General features: G+C 42.6%; 1 protein-coding gene across 12 annotated transcripts in view; it reads right to left on the bottom strand.

Moving 5' to 3' along the window:
• Apbb2 (amyloid beta precursor protein binding family B member 2) overlaps positions 1-24,058 on the bottom strand; it is a 268,672-nt gene that overhangs the window by 36,380 nt on the left and 208,234 nt on the right. For all 12 annotated transcript variants that reach the window (XM_090343669.1, XM_090343667.1, XM_090343668.1 and 9 more), the window contains 2 exons: positions 22,292-22,438; positions 20,072-20,199 (listed from right to left, as the gene is read on the bottom strand). In XM_090343669.1, coding sequence (XP_090199795.1) covers positions 20,072-20,199; positions 22,292-22,438 — 275 coding nt within the window. The remainder of the gene's footprint in view (positions 1-20,071; positions 20,200-22,291; positions 22,439-24,058) is intronic.

The following is a 24,058-nucleotide window of genomic DNA, read 5'->3' as shown; positions in this document are numbered from 1 at the left end:
TGCCAAAGGAGAAGCTAGCTGGCTAGAGATGGAGACATGGTAGGAATTTATAGAGAATCACCAAGTTCTCCTTCTTCAGACAAAATCCTTGTTTTCCTTTACCCTCAGCCTGCCATGGGTCTGGTCGCTATTCCCAGCATTTTGCCTTTTCCCAGATGTCACACAAATGCAATCACATGGGGCTCAGCTTTTGGATTTTCATTGCATTTCCTGGGCATGACTGCTGAGTCTATCAATTCATGTCTTTTAGGTGCCCAGAATTCTATTGTATGATGTACCACAGTTTATGCATCTGTCAAGGGATGTATTTGCATTGTTTCCAATTGGAGACTATTATAAATGAAACCAACAATGAGAAAGCAGACAGTACAATTTAAAAAAAAAGTCAACAAATATTTCACCAGTGAAGACTTGCATATTTTTCAAAAGCACATGAAAGATGTTCAATACCACCAGCTTTATGGGAAATACAGGTGAAAACCCCAAGGAACTGTCCCTTGCATATTTCAAAATACCAAGTAGTGCAACAACAATCCTCAAACGAAATCTGGCAATAGAAAGTGCCAATGAGCATGCAGACCCTGGAGTTGCTGTGTGCTAGCGAGGATGAGACACGGCATGGCTTCTGGAAAGGCAGTTTCTTCCAGCTGTGCACACTTATATGTGTCATTATATATCCAGCAATTTCACTCCAACATTTACTCAAGGAAAGTAAAAGCGGGTTCACACAGAAACCTGTTTTCAGCAGTTTCATGTCTGGTCTCATAACTAACTCCTTTTTAAGATGGACATGAGTCATTTAACTTAAATGACTTTGGTAAAACCTTTTTTTTTTTTTTTGGCTTATCTTGTTTTCTGTGTTCATAAATGTGGGCATGCCAGTAAGAATTAAAAAGTAACTGGGGAAGGAAATGGGGACCAAGACATGAGAAAGGGTATCAATGTTTGTGAAGTTATGTACCTTCTATCTGGTGAATATAATGTAATCCTCCTATTAATTACAATAGAAAATATATGGAAAAAAAGTAACTGGGAGGGGCTGGGAGTTTGGCCTAGTGGTAGAGTGCTTGCCTAGCATGCACGAAGACCCAGGTTCGATTCCTCGGTTCCACATACATAGAAAAAAGCTGGAAGTGGTGCTGTGGCTCAAGTTGTAGAGCTCTAGCCTTGAGAAAAGTCCAAGGACAGTGTTCAGGCCCTCAGTTCAAGTCCCATAACTGGTAAAAAAAAAAAAAGTAACTGAGAGATTATACAAGCAAACTACTTTTATTATTTTGGTGGTCACAAGACTCTATTTGTATGGGCTCACTGTTGAGGCTAAGGGGAGAACTGACCTTACCCCCTTAATGCCACTTCTATGGCAAGCAGCAGAAAAAGAAGCCAGCTGGAGCTCTGAGCCAGAACGGCCCTCCATTTTGCTAATCCATTTCCACCTATGTGTCCGCTCCCTTCCTGAAGAGAAATGAGTGACACCACAGCACGCCTCACTCTGTCAACAGTTGAATCTTTTTCCATGCTGTTTAAATAAAAATACCATTAATTGCTAGAATTTTTTTTTCTTACCCTCAACTGGAAGCTCTTAATTATAAAAGCAAGTATCTTTTGCACCAGTTTTAGCATGCATACTCTATTTAAAAAGATTTATTAGCTAGGACCAATCGCTCACGCCTGTAATCCTAGCTAGTCAGGAGGCTGAGCCAGTCCCAGCACTCAAGTTTGTGAGACTCTTATCTCCAATTAACCATTAGAAAACCAGATGTGGCACTGTGTCTCAAGGGGTAGGGTGATATCCTTGAGCTGAAGAGCTCAGGGACAGCACCTAGGTCCAGAGTTTAAGCCCCACGACCACCAAAAAAAAAAGGTTCACTGAAGCCACAGACTTCATTTATATTTTACCCTTAGTTCCCATCCTTCACATCTACCCTCTTTCTCATTGTACTCCTTACAAATATATTAATTACGTTGATCAGAGATGATATAGGTTTCACGAGACCTAAAGCTTAAACAGTTTCTGGGGCTTTTTTGTTTGTTTGATGGGGTCAGTCCTGGGGCTTGAACTCAGGACCTGGGCATGGTCCCTGAGCTTTTGTTGCTCAAGGTTAGTCCTCTACCACTTGAGCCACAACTCCACTTCTGGCTTTTCACTAGTTAATTGGTAATAAGAGTCTCACGGACCTTTCTGCCAGGTCTGGCTTTGAACTGAGATCCTCAGATCTCAGCCTCCTGAGCAGCTTAGCTAGCTATGATTACAGGCATAAGCCACCACAGCCTGGCTCTTTTAAAGAAAAAGAAAGCAAAAATGTTTTCCTTTTCCAAATTTTACAAAATTCATGTAAACATATTTCTAGGCCTCCTCTCAAGACTTTGAAAGACTACTTTTAAACTACATTAGCATAACAGTAAATCCTCTGTGCTTTTGTCTTTCCACCTCAGAGAGATGAAACTCATATATTCCAAATTGAGTTTCTAGCAAAGAATGAAGTCTTGTGGTAGAATAGATTGGTTATTTAACTGTCACCCTTAGCCCTTTCTCTCAAAGCTGCAAGACTGAAAGCATTCATAGCTATTCTCAGGAAATGTTCTCTTCAGCCTACAACAGTGCCTTTCAAAGCATAATGCACAAACACAATTAGCATCACTCAGGAACCTACAAAAATGCCAGTTCGCAGGCCCCAGTCCAGACCTATCTGCAGAATCAGAAATTTGTAAATGGGGCACAGAGCCAGTCACTTGTTTTTACTAAAGATCCCAACTGGGTCTTTTGCATGCTCAAGTTCAAGCATCGGTGTTCTACCAAGCATATATTCTATCTTCTCTATACCAAGAGCTTTCTTTACAAAAAAATTATATATATTTGTTTTTGAAGAAGGGAAACTACATTATCAAAGCAAGCTTTACAATTTCTTTTTAGGAACACAGCAATATACTGGCCAATTTTAAAGATAAGCAACCTTCATCTTAGAACTTTAAAGTATTTAGAACATTTAATTTAAAAATAAGATATGTGTAATGTGCTAGGATTAATCTAAAGGACAGAAGTAAATGCTCAACTGAAACTCCTTTGTACAACTAATTGCCTAATATGAAATTTCAAAACAGAAATGCTCAGTTTAATGTCTACTTTGACGACTTCTGACTGCACTGATGATAAATTAAATGAATTCATGACTTATTAACAACTGGAAAAATGTATTTTTAAAAGACTCTCAATGTATTCAGAAGACTAAATCAGTAATTCCAAATTTTGAATCATCTTGGAGATTGAAGGAACTTCCCACAAGGCAGTAAAATTAGTTACCTCAAGCAAAATTATTTATGTTTAAAGAGTAGCGGTGGGGCTAAATCAATTCTTTTAACCATTAAGGAATCACTTTATTATTTTAGCCACCACGGCCCTCTAATTTTAATATCTACTTCTTATAGATATGTTACCTTGATGTGTCCCTATCTTGTTCTTCTGTTAAATAAAGGTATATTTAAATGAGTCATAATTTCTGATCAGTATTAACTAAACAGTACTACTACTCTGAGTTAATATATTTAAAATTCTACCAGGAACAGATCCTTAACATTTTATTTATTTATTTATTTTTTGCCAGCCCTGGGCTTGAGCTCAGGGCCTGAGCACTGTCCTTGGACTTTCTCAAGGCTAGAGCTCTACCACTTGAGCCTCAGCACCACTTCTGGCTTTTTTTCTATGTATGTGGTACCGAGGAATCGAACCTGGGTCTTCATGCATGCTAGGCAAGCACTTTAACCACTAGGCCAAACTCCCGGCCCGATCCTTAACATTTTAGTGGGCATGTATGGCCTTATGGTATGCACCATTGTGTAATTTCTTTCTCTTTCTCTTTCTCTCTCTCTCCTTCTCTTCCTCCCTGGCCCCCCCCCCCACCCTTTTCCAGTCCTCAGGGTCTGGGTATTGTCCTTGAGCTTTCTCAAGGCTAGCATTCTACCATTTGAGCCACAACACCATTTCTGGCTTTTTCTATGTATGTGGTAACCAAGAAATTGAAACCTGGGCTTTGTGCATGTTAGGCAAGCACCCTACTGCTAGGCCAAACTCCTAGCCCCTATTGCGTGACTTCTCATGTGTGATTTTTCTCAATATAGCCTTTTCTCATGTATAAAATAAATGAAAGTAATAAAACTTTTCTAAGATACTGTGAGGAATGAAACTTAACAAATACACATACAACACAGAAAAAAGAATTCAACCCAGCTATAGCAGCTCATACTGCCATCAAGAGTCATTGCTGTTTGAGCTCGATGACAAACACTTGTTAGTTTGTCTGTTCTAGCTTCCTTTTCTGAAAAATACCAGTCTATCCTAAGCCACTAGCCACAACAGGCATTTTGTATCAGAAAGGGCTTGTAGAATTAAGTGGACAAGAACAGAGACCTGGCCTCTGCTAAGTTGGTCTCTTCCCTCAGGAATTTTGTGAGAGACTACATTTTTTTTTTTGCCAGTCCTGGGCTTGAGTTCAGGGCCTGAAACTGCCCTTGGACTTTCTCAAGGCTAGAGCTCTACCACTTGAGCCTCAGCATCACTTCCAGCTTTTTACTATGTATGTGGTAATGAGGAATCGAACCTGGGTCTTCATGCATGCTAGGCAAGCACTCTACCACTAGACTAAACTCCCGGTCCCGACAAATTGTCTTTTGCTAAAGAATGCTTATGTTTTCTGTTGTTTATAGCTATCAGTCTTTGTGTTGGTCAGCTTTGCCAGACAACAAGATAGTCAGCATATAAGGAAAAAAAGGTTATTTTGGCTCAATTTTGGAGGTTCCAGTTCATGATCAACTGTCTCCATGGCTTTGGACCTGGTGAGTCAACATATTCTGTGTGTGGAAGAGCAGAACTGCTCCCCTTATGGCCAAGAAACACAATATGGTGGTAGGGTGGGCAGCATCTCATAATTCCCTTCCAGTGCATGTCTACAGACCTAAGACATTCCAGCAGGTTCTACCTCTTCAAGTTCCCCAAGCTACCATAGTGCCACCCTGGGACCAAACCTTTAACACTTGAGCTACTGTGAGGACCTTAAAGACCCAAATCATAGCAACCTTTAACAAATACTCCCAATTTCCATGATGGTAATGGCCCATGGTAACTTCCTGTCACTCTCAGCTACAATAGTGCATGATTTCAAAAGCATATACTGGAGCTGGCTATATTCTCAGCCTATGTCCATATCCAAGTAAAGCCTTCAAGGCCTACAAGGGAGGTCCTTAGAGAATGAATTGCAGATCCAGACTACTTAGAGTGGTAGGCTAGTAGAAGGAGGAGTAAAAGAGTTTTATGCTAGTTTTTTAACTTACTAGTTGGATTCCGGTTAATTCATTTTACTTGAGCCTCAGTTTCAAGGATTAGTAATTATAATAACATAGTACTATACTATAATTGTATATAATAACAATATATAATAAATCATAATATAGCATATAAGTATGTATATTATGTAGATTATAATATGTAATTACTACTAGATATTAATATTATATAATTAACATAAGTGTGTAAAAGTAATTATAATAGTAACTATAATGTCAGCAAATGTGCTTGAGTAATGCTCAATAACCAAGACACAATCAGGAAACAAAATGATGTAAGTATTTGAGTGGGGTTTGGTAGAATTGTTGAACTGACTGATGGAAGAGTTGAAAAGCAGGCATGTGGCAGTGAAATAGGAAGCTATTGCCATTTCTAGACTACAAGCCCCAAAGATGATGGAAGAGGCCAGGCCTAGGGGGCAGGGCTATGTAGAGAAGTCACACAGGGGCTGGCCTGTGATTTCCAAGGAGTAGCCCAATGTAGATAAAGCAGAGAGGTACACTGGCTCCTCCTTCTTCATTAATACAGTGACTTTTACTAGGAAACAGTCAGTAGGGGTCAGGGGCCACACATCATTGCAGTGCAGGAGTTCAGAGAGGGTTAAGTAGCTCGCCTGAGTACACATGAACAGCAGTGACAAACTGCAAGTCAACTCTTCAAAATCATTTTCAAGCTGGGCGTGGTGGCTCACGCCTGTAATCCTATCTACTCAGGAAGCTGAGATCTGAGGATCAAGGTTCAAAGCCAGCCCTGGCACTAAAGTCTGTGTGACTCTTATCTCCAATTAACCACCAGAAAACGGGAAGTGGCATTGTGGCTCAAGGGTAGGGTGTTAGCCTTGACCTGAAGAGCTCAGGGACAGCATTCAGACCCAGAGTTCAAGTCCCATGACCAATCCCCCCCCCCCAACAAAATCATTTTCAAGCTGGGTGCAGTGGCTCACGCCTGTAACCCTAGCTACTCAGGAGGCTAAGATCTGAGGATCGTGGTTCAAAGCCAGCCTGGCACTAAAGTCTGTTAAACTCTTACCTCGAATTAACCACCAGAAAAACAGAAGTGGCTCTGTGGCTCAAGGGATAGGGCGATAGTCTTGAGCTAAAGAGCTCAGGGAAAAATCATTTTCACCCCTTTTCATGGCATGGCAAACAAAAACAAAAGGCCACATTGTGGCAGGCACTATGTTGCTGTTAGACAATGCAAGTGTTTTCAATATTCAGGCACAGCATTTGGCCTGTTTACCCACAGACGGAGGTACAGGGTGTTCTTGGTCATTCTGAATGCTGTTCACCACACTGTGCCCTAGCAACTACAACCTATGTAAGGGCCCATCTCATTCACAAGTAGTTTGTAAAACGAGTTTCCTTTTTCAAGCCCAGGAAAACCATGCCACTTTCTCTCTTCCTCCAGCAGACACTCATCAGGAAACTACAATGGTAGATATTCGGAGTATTCAAGAATTCACAATTTTATTTTCTGCTCTTTCTTATCTCTCAACTGGTTACTGCCAGTCAATGATGCTAGGGCAATATGACAGTGTCAAGAGTCTGAGCGAGGTACATCCAATGATTAAATGTTCCAGAGGCACACTGTGTCACATGTACGCACCAAGTTGCTTCACAACCAAGGCAGACAGGACTAACAGATCACAGAAGGACTGAGTTTTGATCTTACTTCTTTCCAACTGCACACTGTGAGCTCCTCCTAATCCATCAGAGCAGAGATGGTAACGTAATATGTGCTTTCAAGATTAAAAAAAAAAATCTCCTAACAATGAGGCAGATCATAAGGCAGAGGGAAGAAGGGTGAGAAAATACAGTTATTTTGTTCAGTGTACCCTATGTGGAAATTGAACTACCTAAAATGAGGGTAGGGAAGGACTGGGGGAAGATGGGGAGGAACAATGGACTGGGTGACATTAAGATATACTGTACTCATAACCCCACTTCTGGAATTGAAACCCATCCATACAACTACTTAACAATGTAAAAAAAAATTTTTTTTTGGTGGATCATGGGGCTTGAACTCTGGGCCTGGGCGCTGTCCCTGAGCTCTTCAGTTCAGGGCTACCACCCTATCCCTAGGCCTAGGCATTGTCCTTGAGCTCTTCAGCTCAAGGTTACCACCTTACCTCTGGAGCCACAGCCCACTCCTCCCCTTTTTAATTGGAGATCAGAGTCTCACGTTCTTTAGTGGCCCTGCTGGCTTTGAACCGAAATCCCCATATCTCTGCCTCCAGAGTAGCGAGGATTACAGGTGTGAGCCACCACACCTGGCTCAAAATAAATAATTTTTTTTTTTTTTTTAAGAAAAAGACTGCTTTGGGCTGGAACTGATGGGGAAAAATGATGAAAGGGGTGATATTGATCAAGATGCATTGTACTTACAAATTGATTTGCTGAATGGTAACACCCTGTACTACTGTGTAAAAATAATAAAAATATAATAATTGAAAGAGACTTGCTTTGTAAACAAAGCTAGAACTGCAGATTCTGAAGGGAGATAAGAGATGTATCATGAAAGTACAAAAACTGAGAAAAAATGGCTTTGATTATTCTTGATTTATATCCTTGCATTTATCCTTGCCATGGTATCCTTGCTAATAATATAACTCATTTGCTTTGTGTTTATGAGCTATAAATATTTATTACCTAGTGTTTATTAGTGAATGCCTAAATATAAGAATGTATTGAAATTTACAAATTACTGACACACTGGTTCTAGTTTAGAAATAGGAAGTCTGAGGTCAGAGGGCCCACTCCCTCCACTGTGTGGCCGAGATGCCAGACACTCAATGGTGAGTGGAGGGGAAGAGCAGCTTCAACATGGTGGGGGAGGGGAAATCCATCCAAGTGTCTACAGACCTGAGGCACCACATCATGTTATATATCATTTTGAGAGAAGACATAGTTCTCTGGCAATAAACTGTTCACCCATGAAATGAAGTAACCCTTCCAGGAAAGAATGATAAATTATTACATAAACATGGTATGTTTTTAACTTCACTGAGCAAAATAAGGGGGAAGAAATGCTCACTGGGCAGCATCCTCTCTGGGCACTGGGGGTTCAGATGATGTGAGGCTGAGTGTGTGAGAGTACTTGTGGAGTTGGAGTCTCTGTTGAGTGTCTTTTAGGAGCCGGTTGTCTCTGCCAGGCCCCTCATTTCTTGTCTTACAACTCATCAGCATGTATGCTCTAAAGCTTCCATTTCTCTAGGCACCACTGGTGGGTGGCTCATTCCTGCAATCCTAGCTACTCAGGAGGTTGAGAGCTGAGGATCATGGTTCAAAGCCAGCCCAGGCAGAAAAGTCTGTGACACTTTCTCCTCTCCTCCTCCTCCTCCTCCTTCTTCTTCTTCTTTTTTTTTTTTTTTTGGTTGGTCTTGGGACTTGAACTCTGGGCCTGGGATTGGCCTTGAACTCTTCAGCTCAAGGCTACTGCCCTATTTCTTGAGCCACAGTGCCACTTCTGGTTTTCTGGTGGTTAATTTGACTTAAGAGTCTCACAGACTTCAGTGCCTGGGCTGGCTTTGAACTGCAATCCTCAGATCTCAGCTTCCTGAGTGGCTAGGATTACAGGCGGGAGCCACCGCACCCCAGCTACTCCAGACAATTTACAATGGACACTAAAGCAGAAAGGGACTCAAATGCCAGAAGATATGAAATCACTGAGAACTTTGGTTGTTACTGAGCACAAGGTAATCTGTACTTAGGAGATACAAATACTGTTAGGCAGACAGAGCAGGTGGACTAACACATGGACTAAGTTGTAAGGACAGCAATGCCATGGGATACTGATATAGGATGTGCTGGTTAAATCACAAAGTGTTTTGTGGGACTCAACGGCCAGTATTAATTTCTTGCCTCTTCTACTTAACACATCCCAGGAGGGCAGGGCCCAGGAACTCTCCTTCATAGCTGCACCTTGGATGTTAAGCATAGTGGCTGATACATGGTGGGGCCTTAATAAATAGACATCATATAAATTCTCACAGATGTGGATGGGCCTTACAGATGATAAAAGAGAAAGGGGATTTTTATATATTGTTCCTTGTCACTCAGGGATTTGACAGGAAAAAAAAGTCCAAGGAAATACTCGAGTGTCAGAATGCACTGAGGATCAGGGAAATCCTGTATTTTAAAAACCTGTATTTTAAATACTGTTTGTTAATGAGGTATTACAACTGTGCTCTGTTTATTAATATTTACATACCATTTGCTTTTCCAAACAAGTAAGTGGTTTGCAACAGAGGGCACATGTTCTAGCAGGTGTGCTGCTGTCAGACATTCATCCACATTACATGGGTGGTTTGGCTGTTTCTCCAAAATGACTACTTCTCCTTTTCTTGGAATGATCCAAGGAGCCCAAGAAGATGAGAAGTGGCACAAACAGCCACTATAGCTAAGTACCACCTATCCCTCCCGATCCACCCAGCAGTCAGTGCATCACCTGGCTTAGGACTGGGAAATGAAGGATGGAAGTTCTTCAGAGATCCATGCCACAATTGGCTCCCTCAAGACAGAATAGCCTCAACCCCCATACCAGTCACCAAAGTGGATGATGGGCTTCTCCTCACAGATTTACCCAAGTGAGAAGTGGCATGAGGACTGCTGAGTGTGAAATGTCCCTTCTGCTTCCTCTAGGAAGCAATGCATATAAGGTCCCTGACACCACTTGGTATGTGACAGGCTGGCACTTATATTTCTCACTGGTTATCCTCAGCAGTCTGCCTGTACTGATAATTTTGTTCGGTCCATCCAAAAATGATGCTGTAAATATTCAGATGGTCCTTGGCAGAAAAAAAACCTTCCCCCATTCCCTACTCCAGGGGAATTTTTCTTAGACAGTCACTTACAATGTCTTCCTTAAAGGTTATTCTACACTCAAAGTACAGCAAGCATCCCAGCATCATTAAATGAGGGAGGGAAGCCACTTTTAAAGAGATAAAATACCACCATAGTGTAAGTCAGCAAAATGGCCAAATAGATCCTGATGCCTCTGCTTATCATGGGGGCTGTATTTAAATGAAATTAGCTCCAGAGGTCAAGATAATACTGTAGCATAGGGAGAGAATTATTGCTCTCCCCAAAGACTTTTCTCCCTGAGGCGAGACAGCACACATTTGAGATTAAACTTTCATCAGCAGACCCCGGAGTTCCATCAATCTCCCATTACTGTCTGACTCTGAGAAACCTCTACCAGATGTCATTGGAAATTCAAGTTTTCTAATGCAGAGACCCCAGCAACTTACAATTAGAAATAGCAACAGTGGCCAAGCACAGCATAACTCAGATTAGCTCCAAACCAAGAGGCCCATTCTTTCTGTCAGTCATCTTTTTTAGATATGCTCTTTATCACTGACAATTTCTACCAAGTCAGAAAGTAAGTCTCCTTGGCACAGGAGCTACTATGTCACCAGACTAAAAAAGCCACACATGTTCACTCCAAAATGCCTAAAATGCTTTGTCCTGTATGTGGGAAATTCTGACATTTGAATATACCTGTGAAACTATAAATATGATGGAAGATATGATCCCCAAAGAACCTTCTTGCCTCTCGAAGATCCCTGCCTCTGTCACTCTAGACAGATTAGTCATCCTTACCTTTTTTAGAATTTTACTTAAATGAAACCATGTAGCCTGTACTCTTTGAGGGAGAGCCCAGTGCTCTCTGTACAGCATGGATCAGACAAATCACTTCAAAGCCCATATTCTAAAGGCTTGATCTCCAGCTGGGGGAAGTACTCTGAGGTGGTGGGATAGGAGGTGTGGTCTGTGGGGTGGATGTTGGGTTACTGAAAGGCATATTGAGATACTCTCTTTCTTTGCTTCTCTACCTCAATGAGGCAAATTGAGTGTCTATCATGTGCTACTATTATGATAGACTATACTCAACAGCTTAAAAGCAACATGGCCAAGCAACCATGAAATCTCTAAAACTAGGAACTAAATTTTTTTTTCCTTTTTTTTTTTTGGTGCCTGTCCTGGGGCTTGAACTCAGGGCCTAGTTGCTGTCCATAGGCGTTTTTGCTCAAGGCTAGCTAGCACTCCACCACTTGAGTTGCAATCCCACTTTTATCCTTCAGTAGTTAATTATTGGTAAGTGTCTTACAAACTTCTCTGCCATAACAGGCTTCAAATTGTCTTCCTCAGATGTCAGCCTCCTGAGCAGCTAGGATTATACGAGTTATTTAGAAGCAGAAACCACAGACACACAGACACAGACACACAGACACAGACACAGACACAGACACACACAGACACACACACACACAGACACACACACACACACACACACACACACACACACACACACACTGTAACTAGTAGTAATACAGAAGGCAAAGGAAATCATGAGACATGGGAAGTAGCAAACATAAGGGGCTGTGGCATGCAAGTTTGAGAGAACTAAAGAGGTTGCAATTACAAAAACTTACAAGTATAGAAGAGTCTCAAGAACGAATCTCTGAGCCTTGAGGCAGAGGCACTGCTAGGTAGCTGCTGGTATTTCTAGCTCTAAGGAGGAATCATCCACTATTGTGACCCACCTTAAAGAGAGCATAAGCCACTTAATGGTGGCTGTGCTGGTGTGTCTGAAGAAAGAATGTGCTAAAGTTGGTTTGCGGTTCTGGGAAGGATGATTCAGAACTCTATTAGGATAGACATAGTGCTAGGAAACGCTCAGAGAAACTCAGAGAAACTGGAAGCAAAGGAGGGAGCCCAACATGTAGCTAATGAAAGAGGCAGGTCAACAGGGAAGCACAGGTCCAGAACTGAGACCCCAGCTTAATAAAACTGGCACAGGGCTGGACTCCAGTGGCTCACACCTATAATTCTAGTTATTCAGGAGGCTGAGAAAGAAAGATCTTAGTTCAAAGCCACCCAGGAAAAAAATGTCCCTGAGACTCTTAACTCCTTTACAGAAAAATATCAGAGTGGAGATGTGGCTCAAGTGGTAGAATACCAGCCTTGAGTGGAAAATGCCAAACCAAAACACAAGGTCCTGAGATCAAGTCTAAGAACTGGCACAAAAAAAATAAAATTGGCACAGGAATATGAAGGTGTGGTCTGAGTTGTAGAGTGCCAGCATACATGATAGCTGGCATGGGAAGCAGCAGTTGTTGGAGCTGAGAAACTTGAGGTGATTCATTTCAGTGTTGGAAAGCCAGTTATTTTACCTCCTCTGTGGTAGGTTTTTTTGGGGGGGGAGGGGAGGGTCATGGGGCTTGAACTAGGCCTGGGCACTATACCTGAGCTCTTCAGTTCAAGGCTACCACCCTACCCTTGAGCCAAGCTCCACTTCCTGTTTTCTAGAGGATAACTGCAGGTAAGAGTCTCAGGTCCTATTGTGCTCAGGCTGGCTTCGAACCTTGATCCTCGTATCTCAGCCTTCTAAGTAGCTAGGATTACTGTGGTAGGAGGTTTTTTGTTTTTGTTTTTGTTTTTTTGTCCTGGGCTTGGGCTCAGGGCCTGAGCACTGTCCTTGGACTTTCTCAAGGCTAAAGCTCTACCACTTGAGCCTCAGAACCACTTCTGGCTTTTTTCTATGTATGTGGTATCGAGGAATCGAATCCGGGTCTTCATGAAAGGTAGGCAAGCACTTTACCACTAGGCCAAACTTCTGGCCCCTGTGGTAAGAGTTTTAACCTAGCAACTGTCTGCCCCACGCAAGACTCCATTTCCCACAGAACCATGCAGCTAAATGTAGTCTATGGAAAGTAAAGAGAATGGGAGTTCAGTGAAATATGCAAGTTTCAGTCATCCTCAGCCTGGAGACAAAACCTTTGGCTTTGTCAGACCATGACAGCATTTGAGGGGTGACAGGACAACCCATCAATCACCTTAGGCCAGAACCTGCACCCCAAAGTGGCTCAAGGCTGACCTGCCATAGTAACTGCTCATGGCAGCTTCTCAAGAACCAAGCTCTAGGGCTGAGAATTTGGCCTAGTGGTACTATATACATAGAAAAAATGCTGGGAGTGATGCTGAGGCTCAAGTGGTAGAGCTCTAGCATTGAAAAAGTCCAAGGACAGGGCTCAGGCTGGCAAAAAAACAAAACGAAACAACAACAAAAAAACAAAAACAAAAAACCAAAACAAACAACAACAACAAAAAACCAAGCTCTAGTCTAATCCAGAGGACTTAATACACAAAGGTTTCACTCTAAGAACAGTTGATGGATTATGCAACATCTTAAAGCAGCCCTGAGAATCTATGACTCCATGGTAGAACTAAAGACAGCTAGGAAAGGGGGAAGTCACAAAGAACTCCACTCTTTGCATGATGGCTTCCCCCATAAAGGAGAGGTCAAGATCAACTCATTCTGCTCTGAATGCACTATTTCTCTAAAGCTCTTTCTGCAAAGATCTGGGCCAGCTTGCACTTCCCACTTCTTTTTCTCACAGCCCTTTAAAACGTATAACCTATTCCTGGCTCTTGGGTCACCATAAAACAGGTCCCCAGTGCAGTGTATCAACCTCTTCCTTCAATTTGCTCAGACTGTCTTATCTCTGCTGTGTTCTTACACATACTACAAGGGTTGCCTCTCAGAACCCTTCTGACCCAATCTTAATTTTCTACCATTAAAACAGGGAAAGACACTGATTATCAAACTGCTTTTCACAGTTTGAAATCTATCAGCTGAAAAATTTCCATATTCTAATAAACAATGCCTTAAACAAAAATCAAACAAGGCTAAGAAACTAACATAATACTGGCAAGAAAACAAGAACATGAAATAGATGTGAAAAGAAGCCTTTGGAACAACTTGAACCAGGGTCTTTCATAAAACCTGAAGAATATCCTAAAAGAGGATTAAAAAAATTCATGATGATTGAAGCCAACTATATCTTTAGATAAAAGCTCCTGAAATCATAATCAAACACTGAGCTAAAGATATGACACTTGGAAATATGCTATGCAGAAATACCTAATTAAATATTGCTCATCAAACCCAGAAAAGATAACATAAAGGACTCTGTAGGAAGAGGAGTTATGCTGCATAATAATAATGCAGGAACATTATCACAGGATAAATGTTCCACCTGAATATTAAAAAGCATTTGGGCTCAGTGCTCTGGATGGCTGCTATTAATTATGAAGGAATTCCATCTTCATTAGACCAGGCCCAACAGGGTCTCCACTTATAATAGCTACTGAAAGTAATTCAGATTTTTCTTAATAAACAAAAACAGCGATGTGGTGTTGCTATTAATTTAAATTAATGACTTTACAATCAGAATAGTGTTTTCTAGGGTGTTCCGTGAAGGGAGGTGTGGAGGCTTGGGTGAGTGCCCAATCAAGGGCACTACTGGGAGGTGGTGGAAGCTGTGAGAGGCGGAGCCTTGTTGAGAATGTTCTAGTCATATGGGGAGATGCTTGAAGGGGCTATCGGGGATCTGGGCCCTCTTCTTTCTCCTTCTGCTTTGCAGTCATGATGATGCCAGCAGCTTCCTTCATCACAGATGCCCGTCAAGATGCACTGTGTTTACAGGGGCTCAAAAGCAATAGTTTAGTCTAACCGATGATCATGGGCCAGACTCAGGAAAGTTGTGAGCTGAGATAATCTCGCTGAGATAATCTCCTTTTCTTAAATTGATTACTTGAGGTGTTTTGTTATAGTAACACAGAGCTAAAAAAACATGTCTCCAATGCATCCTTCGTAAGAGGAGGGATGGAGCATAAGAACAGCTGGTCACTTTGTTTAATCTAGTCTCCTAGATGACCCAGCCATTTTAGTTTTCTCTCAAGTAAAATCTGTGAATATCCTATCTGAAAAATCACACCCCACCCCTACACACACACACACACACACACACACACACACACACACACACACACACACACACACACACACACACACACACACACACACTGCTAGGGAAACTAAATACTATTAATGGAGCCCGGAACTGACACTACCATCCACTCATTTTCTTCATTATGGGAAACAGATGGGCTTAGCAGACTCTATTGCCTTTAGCACACAAGGGACTTGGTGCCCCTTTCTGAAAGTCAGGTCTGTATCTGTCACCAGGAAAAAGAAGAGTCCTTGTTAAAAATCCCCTATGCTCAGAGATTTCATTTGCTTGCTTTCAGTACTTCCAAAGAACAAGACGAAAGCTGCTCCCCAGGGTGTGAGAAAGTAAGGATGCTGAGACTGAAGTGGAGATGAAGGGCTACTCTGCTCTATCCCAGCTGCAGAGGGACAATTCCAACTGAGCCATTCACACACCTGAGAAAGCCATCCTTCACACTGGTGGTGGGGGAGCAAGGTACTAACCCTGGAGCTACGTTCCTCTTGTAATAACCTGGCAAGCTTAGCTGCTAAATTGCTTTTAAATGCTTAACCTGCTGGACCAACAGTGTGTGGTTCTATCCTTGTGGTTACTGACTGTGGACATCAGACGGTGACATCACACAATGATAACCACCTGTGGGTTGTTATGATCACCTGCATATGGTGTTTACCTTAAAAAGCCCAGCCCCTCTGAAGCTTGGGGCTGCTCTCTATCAGCCTGAAGGTAGAGAGTAGCTGCTATGCTGCTATTAAAATGACTCCTAGCTTGGTTCACTGAGAATTGGTGACTGTATTGATGGGAGGGGGGAGCTCAGGGCTCCCCAAATTGGCTGCAATATTACACTCTCTCCAGCCTCCATTCTAGGAGCCTTGAGATTGGTCTCACTGTTATCACAAGGAACCAAAGCACAGTGAAGCCAAGAGGGAGGGAGGAGGTAGCCGTGCTGTGGCAGGTAATGGGCCCCTACTGACAGTACAATAAAGGCCAGCAAGATTCCCAGACAGGAGAAAGCTTCAGCCATGACTGAAACTCCACATTCAAAACAAAGAGCCACAAGTGGAGGTAACCATAATTCCTCACTCAGTTCATAATTTGTGGTTCTGCCAACTCCACTTGGATGGCACAGGCACAAAGAGGGGTCAAACCCTCATTCAAGGTATACTCATTATGTTAGGATTTTTTTTTTTTTTTGCCAGTCCTGGGCTTGAGCTCAGGGCCTGAGCATTGTACTTGGGCTTTCTCAAGGCTAGAGCTCTACCATCTGAGCCTCAGCACCACTTTTTTTTTTTCTATGCATGTAGTACGGAGGAATCGAACCTAGGTCTTTGTGCATGCTAGGCAAACACTCTACCACTAGGCCAAACTCCCAGCCCTATGTTAGGATTTCTTTAAAACAAGTCATAAGCTCAGAGAAGTACTGGATTCTAAGAGTCTGGTATACATATTTTTCTCATTCATTTTAACCGTATCAAGAAACCCGCTAAGAGATGCCATGTTCTCAGCAAGAAAAGTTACAAAAGTGAATGAGAAATAGGTTCCTTTTCCCAAGCAAAATGAAACACTTTTATGTTTTATTCATGGCAAGTGAAAACCTTGTTCCTTTGTGGCATTACAAATTGAATTTGCTCTTGTAAATTGCTGTAAAAAAAAAAAGAAAAAGGAATAAAAAACAAAGTTCCTTTTTTTTTTTTAAAGCAGGAATACAAAGGCCCTTTCTTCTAGAGAATGAGAACTGAAGGGACCAATGGAGGCAGGAGGGGGAAAGCAGACCCTTTCATTGGCAAACAGGCTTTTTTATTTACTGATCCAAAAGCCAGCCCAAGGATTCCCCACCAACCTAAGAGCTTGCTTAGGTCCTGGTAGCCTAAGGAATACTGCGCCCCCTACCCCCAAATTATACTTGTGCTTCAAAACAGAACCAAGGTAGTGTGACCTAGTTTACATTTCCAGTGGGAATGGACTATGAGGAGTTTGTCCTGCTTTGTACCATAACCCACCTCACTAGGATCTGTTACAGCCTCTCATCTGCTTCATGTGACAAACTGTCCTTGAGGGCCATTCTCCCCCACTCCCACCCTGTGGTATAACTCCTCCTCTACCAAGGGCATCTTGGGAAGGAAGTTGTGTGACTATCTCCATCTGCTGTGTGTATGTCGCTTTAAGAGAATCTAGAGCAAACATTCATTAAGCATTCACAATGTCTCTTACTGGGCCAAGTACTGCTTACATACACTCACACACATGATCATCACTTCTCCCATGGGAGAAAACGAAGCTCAGAAAGCTTCAATAATTCTGTTAACTGGAATCTGAATAACTACTCTACCTCCACCCTTCCTCGTTCTTTTCTTCTTTTTTGCCAGTCCTGGGCCTTGATCTCAGGGCCTGGGCACTGCCTTGGGCTTTCTCAAGGCTAGAGCTCTGCCACTTGAGCTGCAGTTTATGGCTCTATGTATGTGATACTAAGGAATTGAACCCAGATCTTCAAGCAAGCTAGGCAAGCACTCTACCACTAGGCTAAACTCCTGGCCCTACCCTTCCGCATTCTATTTGGGCTCAATTTAAAAAGGCTGGATCACTGACAGCCTCATCAATGACATCCATAAACCATCTAATGTTGAAAATATATAACCAGCTTAGTGGTAGAGAGATTGTCTAGCATGCCTGGAATGCTTGAAGCTGTGGGTCTGAGTTCCAGCACACAAACCAAAACAGAACAGCTACCCACAGCAGATCTAGTTGCGTAAGTATGCCATGATCTCTACCTTGGCTCCTGGCTTAAAAATTAACTTGGAAAGGAACAAGCACTTCGCATCCAGAACCTTCTAGTAAGACTAAATGTTTGGAATCATGACCACATGGCATCAGTTTCCTTGTCATGTCACCAGTGGATGTGAAGGCATTAGCTCCATCTTCAGCTATGCCAAGCAAGCAGTTCATGCATAATCTATCTGCTCATCCACTCAAAGCACCTGCCCCAGCTGTCAGCACCACTGCCACCACAGAAAGCTCAAAGATGCACCTTAGCCCAGGAAACATTACCCAATCAGTATTCAAAGAACATTCTGGTTCTCTTTTGTAGGCCATTTCTCACATCTGCTTCCAGCATGATGCGTGTTCTTTCAAAAGTATTTAGCTATAATCTTTTCTTTCTGGTTTAGGACTTGGAACTGGATAAAGGGCCATCAAATACCCAATGCCCAACATTCACAGAAAAAGCCTCCATATGGCAAGGCAAACCCCACTTATTCTAACAGTACCATATAGCCCATTAAAAAAACCAAGGGGAGGGCCGGGAGCGTGGCCTAATGGTAGAGTGCTTGCCTAGCATGCACAAAGCCCTGGGTTCAATTCTACATACACAGAAAAAGTCATAAGTGGTGCTGGGGCTCAAGTGGTACAGTGCTAGCCTTAGGAAAACTCAAGGACAGTGCCCAGGCCCTGAGTTCAAGCCCCATGACTGGCAAAACAAACAAATAAACACAAAAAACCAAAAGCATTCAGGTATAAACCAAAAGCCTACAAAGGCCAGCACTTTGTCATCTGGGATGTTCGCCTGCTTTTGCCATGTTCTTGCTTGATTTCAATAAAGCAATTTCTAATCATCTTTTTTTTTTTTTTTTTGCTAGTTCTGGGCTTGAACTCAGGGCCTGAGCACTGTCCTTGGGCTTTTACCTCAAGGCTAGCTCTCTGCCATTTGAGTCACAGCACCATTTCTGCCTTTTTCTATGTATGTGGTACTGAGGAATCAAACCTGGGTCTTCGTGCATGCTAGGCAAGCACTCTACCACTAGGCCAAACTTCCGGCCATTTCTAATCATCTTATAGCTTGTCCCTGGATGCTAGGAGATTCTCTCATATCATGAGAATTGCCAAAGTTTGACTGTGGTTTAAGAGTTAACAGCACTTAATGTAACTCAACTACTTAACAATCTACTAAGTTGCTAGTGGGCTTGTATCTGTAATCTTAAGCTACTTAGGAGTCTGAGGCCCATAGGAGCACAATTCAAAACCAGTCTGGGCAGAAAAGTTTGAGAGACTTTTATCCCCCAAAATAATTAGCACAATGCCGAAGTGGAAGTATGGCTAAAGTGGTATACTTTCAGCCATGAGCAAAACAAGCCAGGTGAGAGCACAAGATACTGAATTCAAATCCTGGAATCAGCACAAAATTAATAACAACAACATAAACATCCCCAAGTATGCTGTCTGTGACAAAAGTCATTGAAATTATAAGCTACAACACATGCTTGAAAACCAGAATGTTCATTTTCCAGTCATCATGGAGAACAGAAAACACATAACACATCTCAAAAGTTGGTAAATGATCACTTTCGGGGTAGCATTTCACGAAAACACACATGAATGCTATTTCAACATAACCAGACATCTCGAGTTTAACCAGCTCCCATGTCAGGATTTCCTGACAATCATGATTTAATGATTGAAGGTTGGTCATTGAAGGATGCACAGCCTTATTATTTCCCGGTAAGCGCTCTATGAGAAAATGCCAATGGGAGGATCTCTGTTGTGGTAGATGACAGCCAGACAATGAAATTGATCAAAGAAAGACTGCAGAGCCATGGCTCAAGTGATGGAGTCCTAACAAGCACAAGTTCTAACAAGGTCTGAGGTCAAGTCCCAATGCTTCAAAAGACAACATATAACAACAAACTAGAGAGAAGAGTAAAGGCATGCAGACTGGTGGGTGAAGTGGTGACTTAGAATGAGGATGGCTAGGAGAAGTATAGAGAACATGAAGGCAAGAGACAAAGCTGACAGAGATTAGAGACCCAGAACTAGAAATAGGGATGTGCTCTCATCTGTGAGGTTTCTAACCACAGTTTCTGTCAAGTTGCAAAGGACAGATTCTGGGAGGTGCTGCAAGCCCACACATTAGGGTTGGGTGAGGGACATCAGGTGAGAGGCCTAGGACTTACCGGCCATTGTCGCGGCCCACGCCCCACACACGGATGCTCACGATGGGCTGGGAGTGCAGGACACTGCGGCCCATGGGGTCCACGAGGCTCAGCACGTCATTCTCCAGGACCAGGTACATGTCCTTGCCCTGTGATCCAAAAAAGAACTCCATCTTCCACACATCTGCATTGCGCTCAAACAAAGGAAGCTGCTCTCTCGGTCTACACATGATGTTCTTAAGAGGGAAGCATCTTTTCCAAGCTGAAACATGAGTCCTCCCTGTCCCTGCAGCCCTCAGTTTCTCTGTTCGCCCAGTGCTCTAAAATGTGTCCTCAGCTTGCTTTCCAGCCAGTGCTGATTTTACTTGTTTACACTTCTGAATCTGGAAGATCAACAGCTAGTGTGGACTCCATAGAGAATCTAATGTGTTCTGACCTCAGGCTCTACTAGCCCCTTGTCCTGCATTCCTCAGGCCACCCTTTCCCAGGCATGCCTCTGCCTTCCGGGTCTCTCCTCTACCCACTTTCACTTCCCTTCATGTCCACACTGCATGGCCATATGACACAAGTTAGTTCTGAGAATAACTCCTGGCTCTCTGCTTTGGTTTCCCATGGTTTTCCCTGTGTGCCTGAGGTGCAGGTTTAGGAGCTATGTACTCTGCCCTACAGAAGCTTGGTTTAATGATCTCCAACTAATCAGTTGGGGAAACTGAGGCTTAGGGTTAAAGTATCCTACAGGAAGTAGGGCACAGGGCCTGTGCAGGACACTGTTGTAGAACTGAGACAGGGAGCTCAACTCTCAAGATGCTACTGGAGATCTTCAAGCATTTGTGTCTCATCTACCTACTCAATTGTTTGGTGGGCGTAAACAGTAGATTCTGGACTTTATTCTTTCCCCGTGTAATCCTTGGTGGCTCTTCAATTCCAAAGAAAGACAGATCAGTTGATGTTAAGTAAAACTTTTGAGAATAAGGTCTTAGGTTCCCATCAGAAGTTGTCAGAAGTTGTGAATTCAGCTATGGCGCTAAGGATGCAACACTGCTCTGGCCAGCCAGTGTTGAAGCCTGTGGCCAGTGCTGGCCAATGTCTATAGCTGAAATTCAGCATGATTTAAGTCTCCCTGCAAGGAGCAGAGAAGTCATTTGCAGATGAAATCATTGGCAGACAATACAACTTGGGCAGTCTGATGTGGCCAAAGAAACTCAGAGCCTGGAGCAATAGGCTGTGTGCATCCTCAGACCTATGCTACCTCAAAGTGTCAGTCACTTGTATTACATCATAGCAATCTTCCTTGGAAATCTTAGCTAAGAATTTTTCTTTGGAATAGTTAACATTTTGATGAAAGGAAAGAGAAGACAGATGGATAATTTAGGCGTGGGTATCAGATGGATAGTGGGAGGTAATAAACACAGTGGGTAATAAACATCAAAAAGGTATACAGGCATTTTCTTGGGTAGGAAAGAATTCTTCCTCTGTCCCTGTGCCCGAGGTTTAAAAATCTGCTGGCAGTTCAGCCTCATTTGAAGGCAAACAAACTGCATTAAGGGAAGGTATGGGAACCCAGCTCTCATTGTGACACGGTGCTAGAAGGATATGTGAGTGGAGTTCCAAACAGTTCAATCCTAAATCAAACTTTGGCACCCATGTTCAATCAACTGGACGAGTAGGGTTGCTTATGCCGTAAGCATACGCTCTGGTGCTCCTGACAGCTCTCAGAGCACAGAACGAATAGGGATTTCTCTGGTGTAATTTTGTGCAGATTTGTTGTTTTTATTGACTCTTTTCTGAAATGAACCAACATTTAAAAGAAGGACCCCTTTGTTGAAAGTGAGAAAGAAGATACAGGTACCAATTCCCCCAGGGATGCTGATTTTAAATGAGAACACTGGATCTAAAGGAAGTGACTGGCTTCTGGGGTGGGCTGCAATGTTTGCACACATGAGTCACAAACCGGTGGAGGGTATTCTCAGAAACTGTCTTAACAGTTGGGTATGCAGAATTCTGAAGGCTTTTGGACCCCGCAAATTCCTGCATGGACCTGTGAGTACAGGAGGCTAGTTACCAGGAGGGCCTCTCCCACATGAAATAGGAAGTCATCTGGATGGACCATGCCTGGCTTTATGTGGAAACACACAGAAACACCCCACAGCCCCTCTATGCCATGTCCTCAAGAGCATGGGATTCATGAAACATGAGGGAAATGCAGAAAAGGGGGTCATGTGATTCCCACATGCTACTCACCTCTCCCCAAATGCCCACGGTATCCCGGATGTCATTTTTGCAGTAAGAAAGCTGCCTGATGCAGTTGTTGACTGCAACACTGCTTTTCCCAGGGGCGAGATCCTCCTCTGCCATCTCCACCCATCCTAGAGAGCGCACAGCAAAACACTGGAAGACAAAGCAGAGGACAGGAAATGACGCATGGACTGCGAATGACACCTGCTATTTTACACTAAAATCCCCAGGCAGCTTAGAGGCTGCGGATCCACCCTCAGTGGCTTTGGGTTCAAGCACCTAATCTCCCTAACAAATCCTCTCTTGTGGGAAAAGTATATGGTGAAGTTTTTTTTTTTTTAAATTAAAAATTGCCCCATTTTTTAGGAAATGGAAAGACTTAGAAAAGATCATATTAAGTGAAGTAAACCAGACTCAAAGGAACTTAGGCTCAATGGTTTCCCTCATTTGTCATAATCAGTAGAAACCTCGGGCTCTCCTAGCAGAGATTTGCAATAGAGCAAAACCTTGATACAAAAGGCCATATAGTAGGACGCTAAATGAAAGGATCTCTAGAATATAGAAACATAAGCCATATAATGAATGATTGTTGTTCTTAAGGTACTATGTTATCTCTCATCTCTCTTGGTTATCTCATATTGTTACAGTATCTCACTTTGTCACCTGATATATCGTATATATTTGTATTTGGTTATTTGAAATTGGATAGGGAAGGGGGGAAAACAAGATGAGGGATGGGGGTGGGGGGAAGGGAAATGGGGACCAAGACATGTGAAAGGGTATCAATGTATGTGAATTAATGCACCTTCTATCTGGCAAATATCATGTAACTCTTCTATTAATTACAATAAAAAATATATGAAAAAAATAAAAATAAAAAAATTGTAAGGGTAACCTTGTTCTCTCAGATTTATTTTTTTCCTTCCTAGAACAGATTATTAGAAGTGAAAATTACAGGAAAAACAAATGAATACAAGCAAAAACTGCTGAGGTTCCATAATCTATGTTAACGTAGGTTTTGTTAGTTTTAAACATAAGAAACACAACTCCATGAGATCTATTATTACTAATCACCCAGGAAAAGAAAACAGAAGAGGGAATTGTGCAGGTGGTGGGGTTTGAATTTAAGGCCTTGTACTCTCACTTGGCTTTTTCACTGAAGGGTAGGACCTTGTCACTTGAGCCATACACCTCTAACTCCAGCAGTTGTCTCTAAGAATGCAATAATGTCTGATGCCTAGAAGTGGTGGGAAATGCAGGGATGTGCCTCCTGGGTAACAAGGCATTCTGAGGATAAATGGCGTTTGGTATCAGAATCAGTCACTGAAATGCTTGCTTACAGAGCAGTAGGATTCCTTAAAGCATGAGAAATAGCTACTTTCCTATCATTCACACTCAGGTATTTTCTTTGAGATCATGCCCCTCTTCGAACTTCACGTATTCACTGTATTCTTCTTAATTTCCAAAGTATTACCAACTTATGTTTACCAAGGCATCCTTTATCAAGGATGTACAAAGCAAACTTGCCAGTACGAATGAGGACGATTGCTCCCTGCTTTTATCAGCAAGGCTGCTGACCACAGCACGATCTGAGCTGTGCTCCCCTTCCCTTCCCTGTGTCCCGAGGCCCCTTCCAAACTACACATCATTTGAAGAGACCATCCTTCCAGGCCAGGAGGGGCTGACAAGCAGCCATATGCTTCCTTAGTAGTTTCCAGAGAGAACTTCAACAAGGAAATGGGAGTCATTTACCCTCATGTGACCATCACTGAG

The sequence above is a fragment of the Megascapheus bottae genome, chromosome 13 (genome assembly GCF_031878675.1).
Source record: "Megascapheus bottae isolate mThoBot1 chromosome 13, mThoBot2.hap1, whole genome shotgun sequence".
Classification (NCBI taxonomy): Eukaryota; Metazoa; Chordata; class Mammalia; order Rodentia; family Geomyidae; genus Megascapheus; species Megascapheus bottae.
Note: the sequence above shows the minus strand (reverse complement) of the source record. Positions and strands in the feature narration are given on the sequence as shown.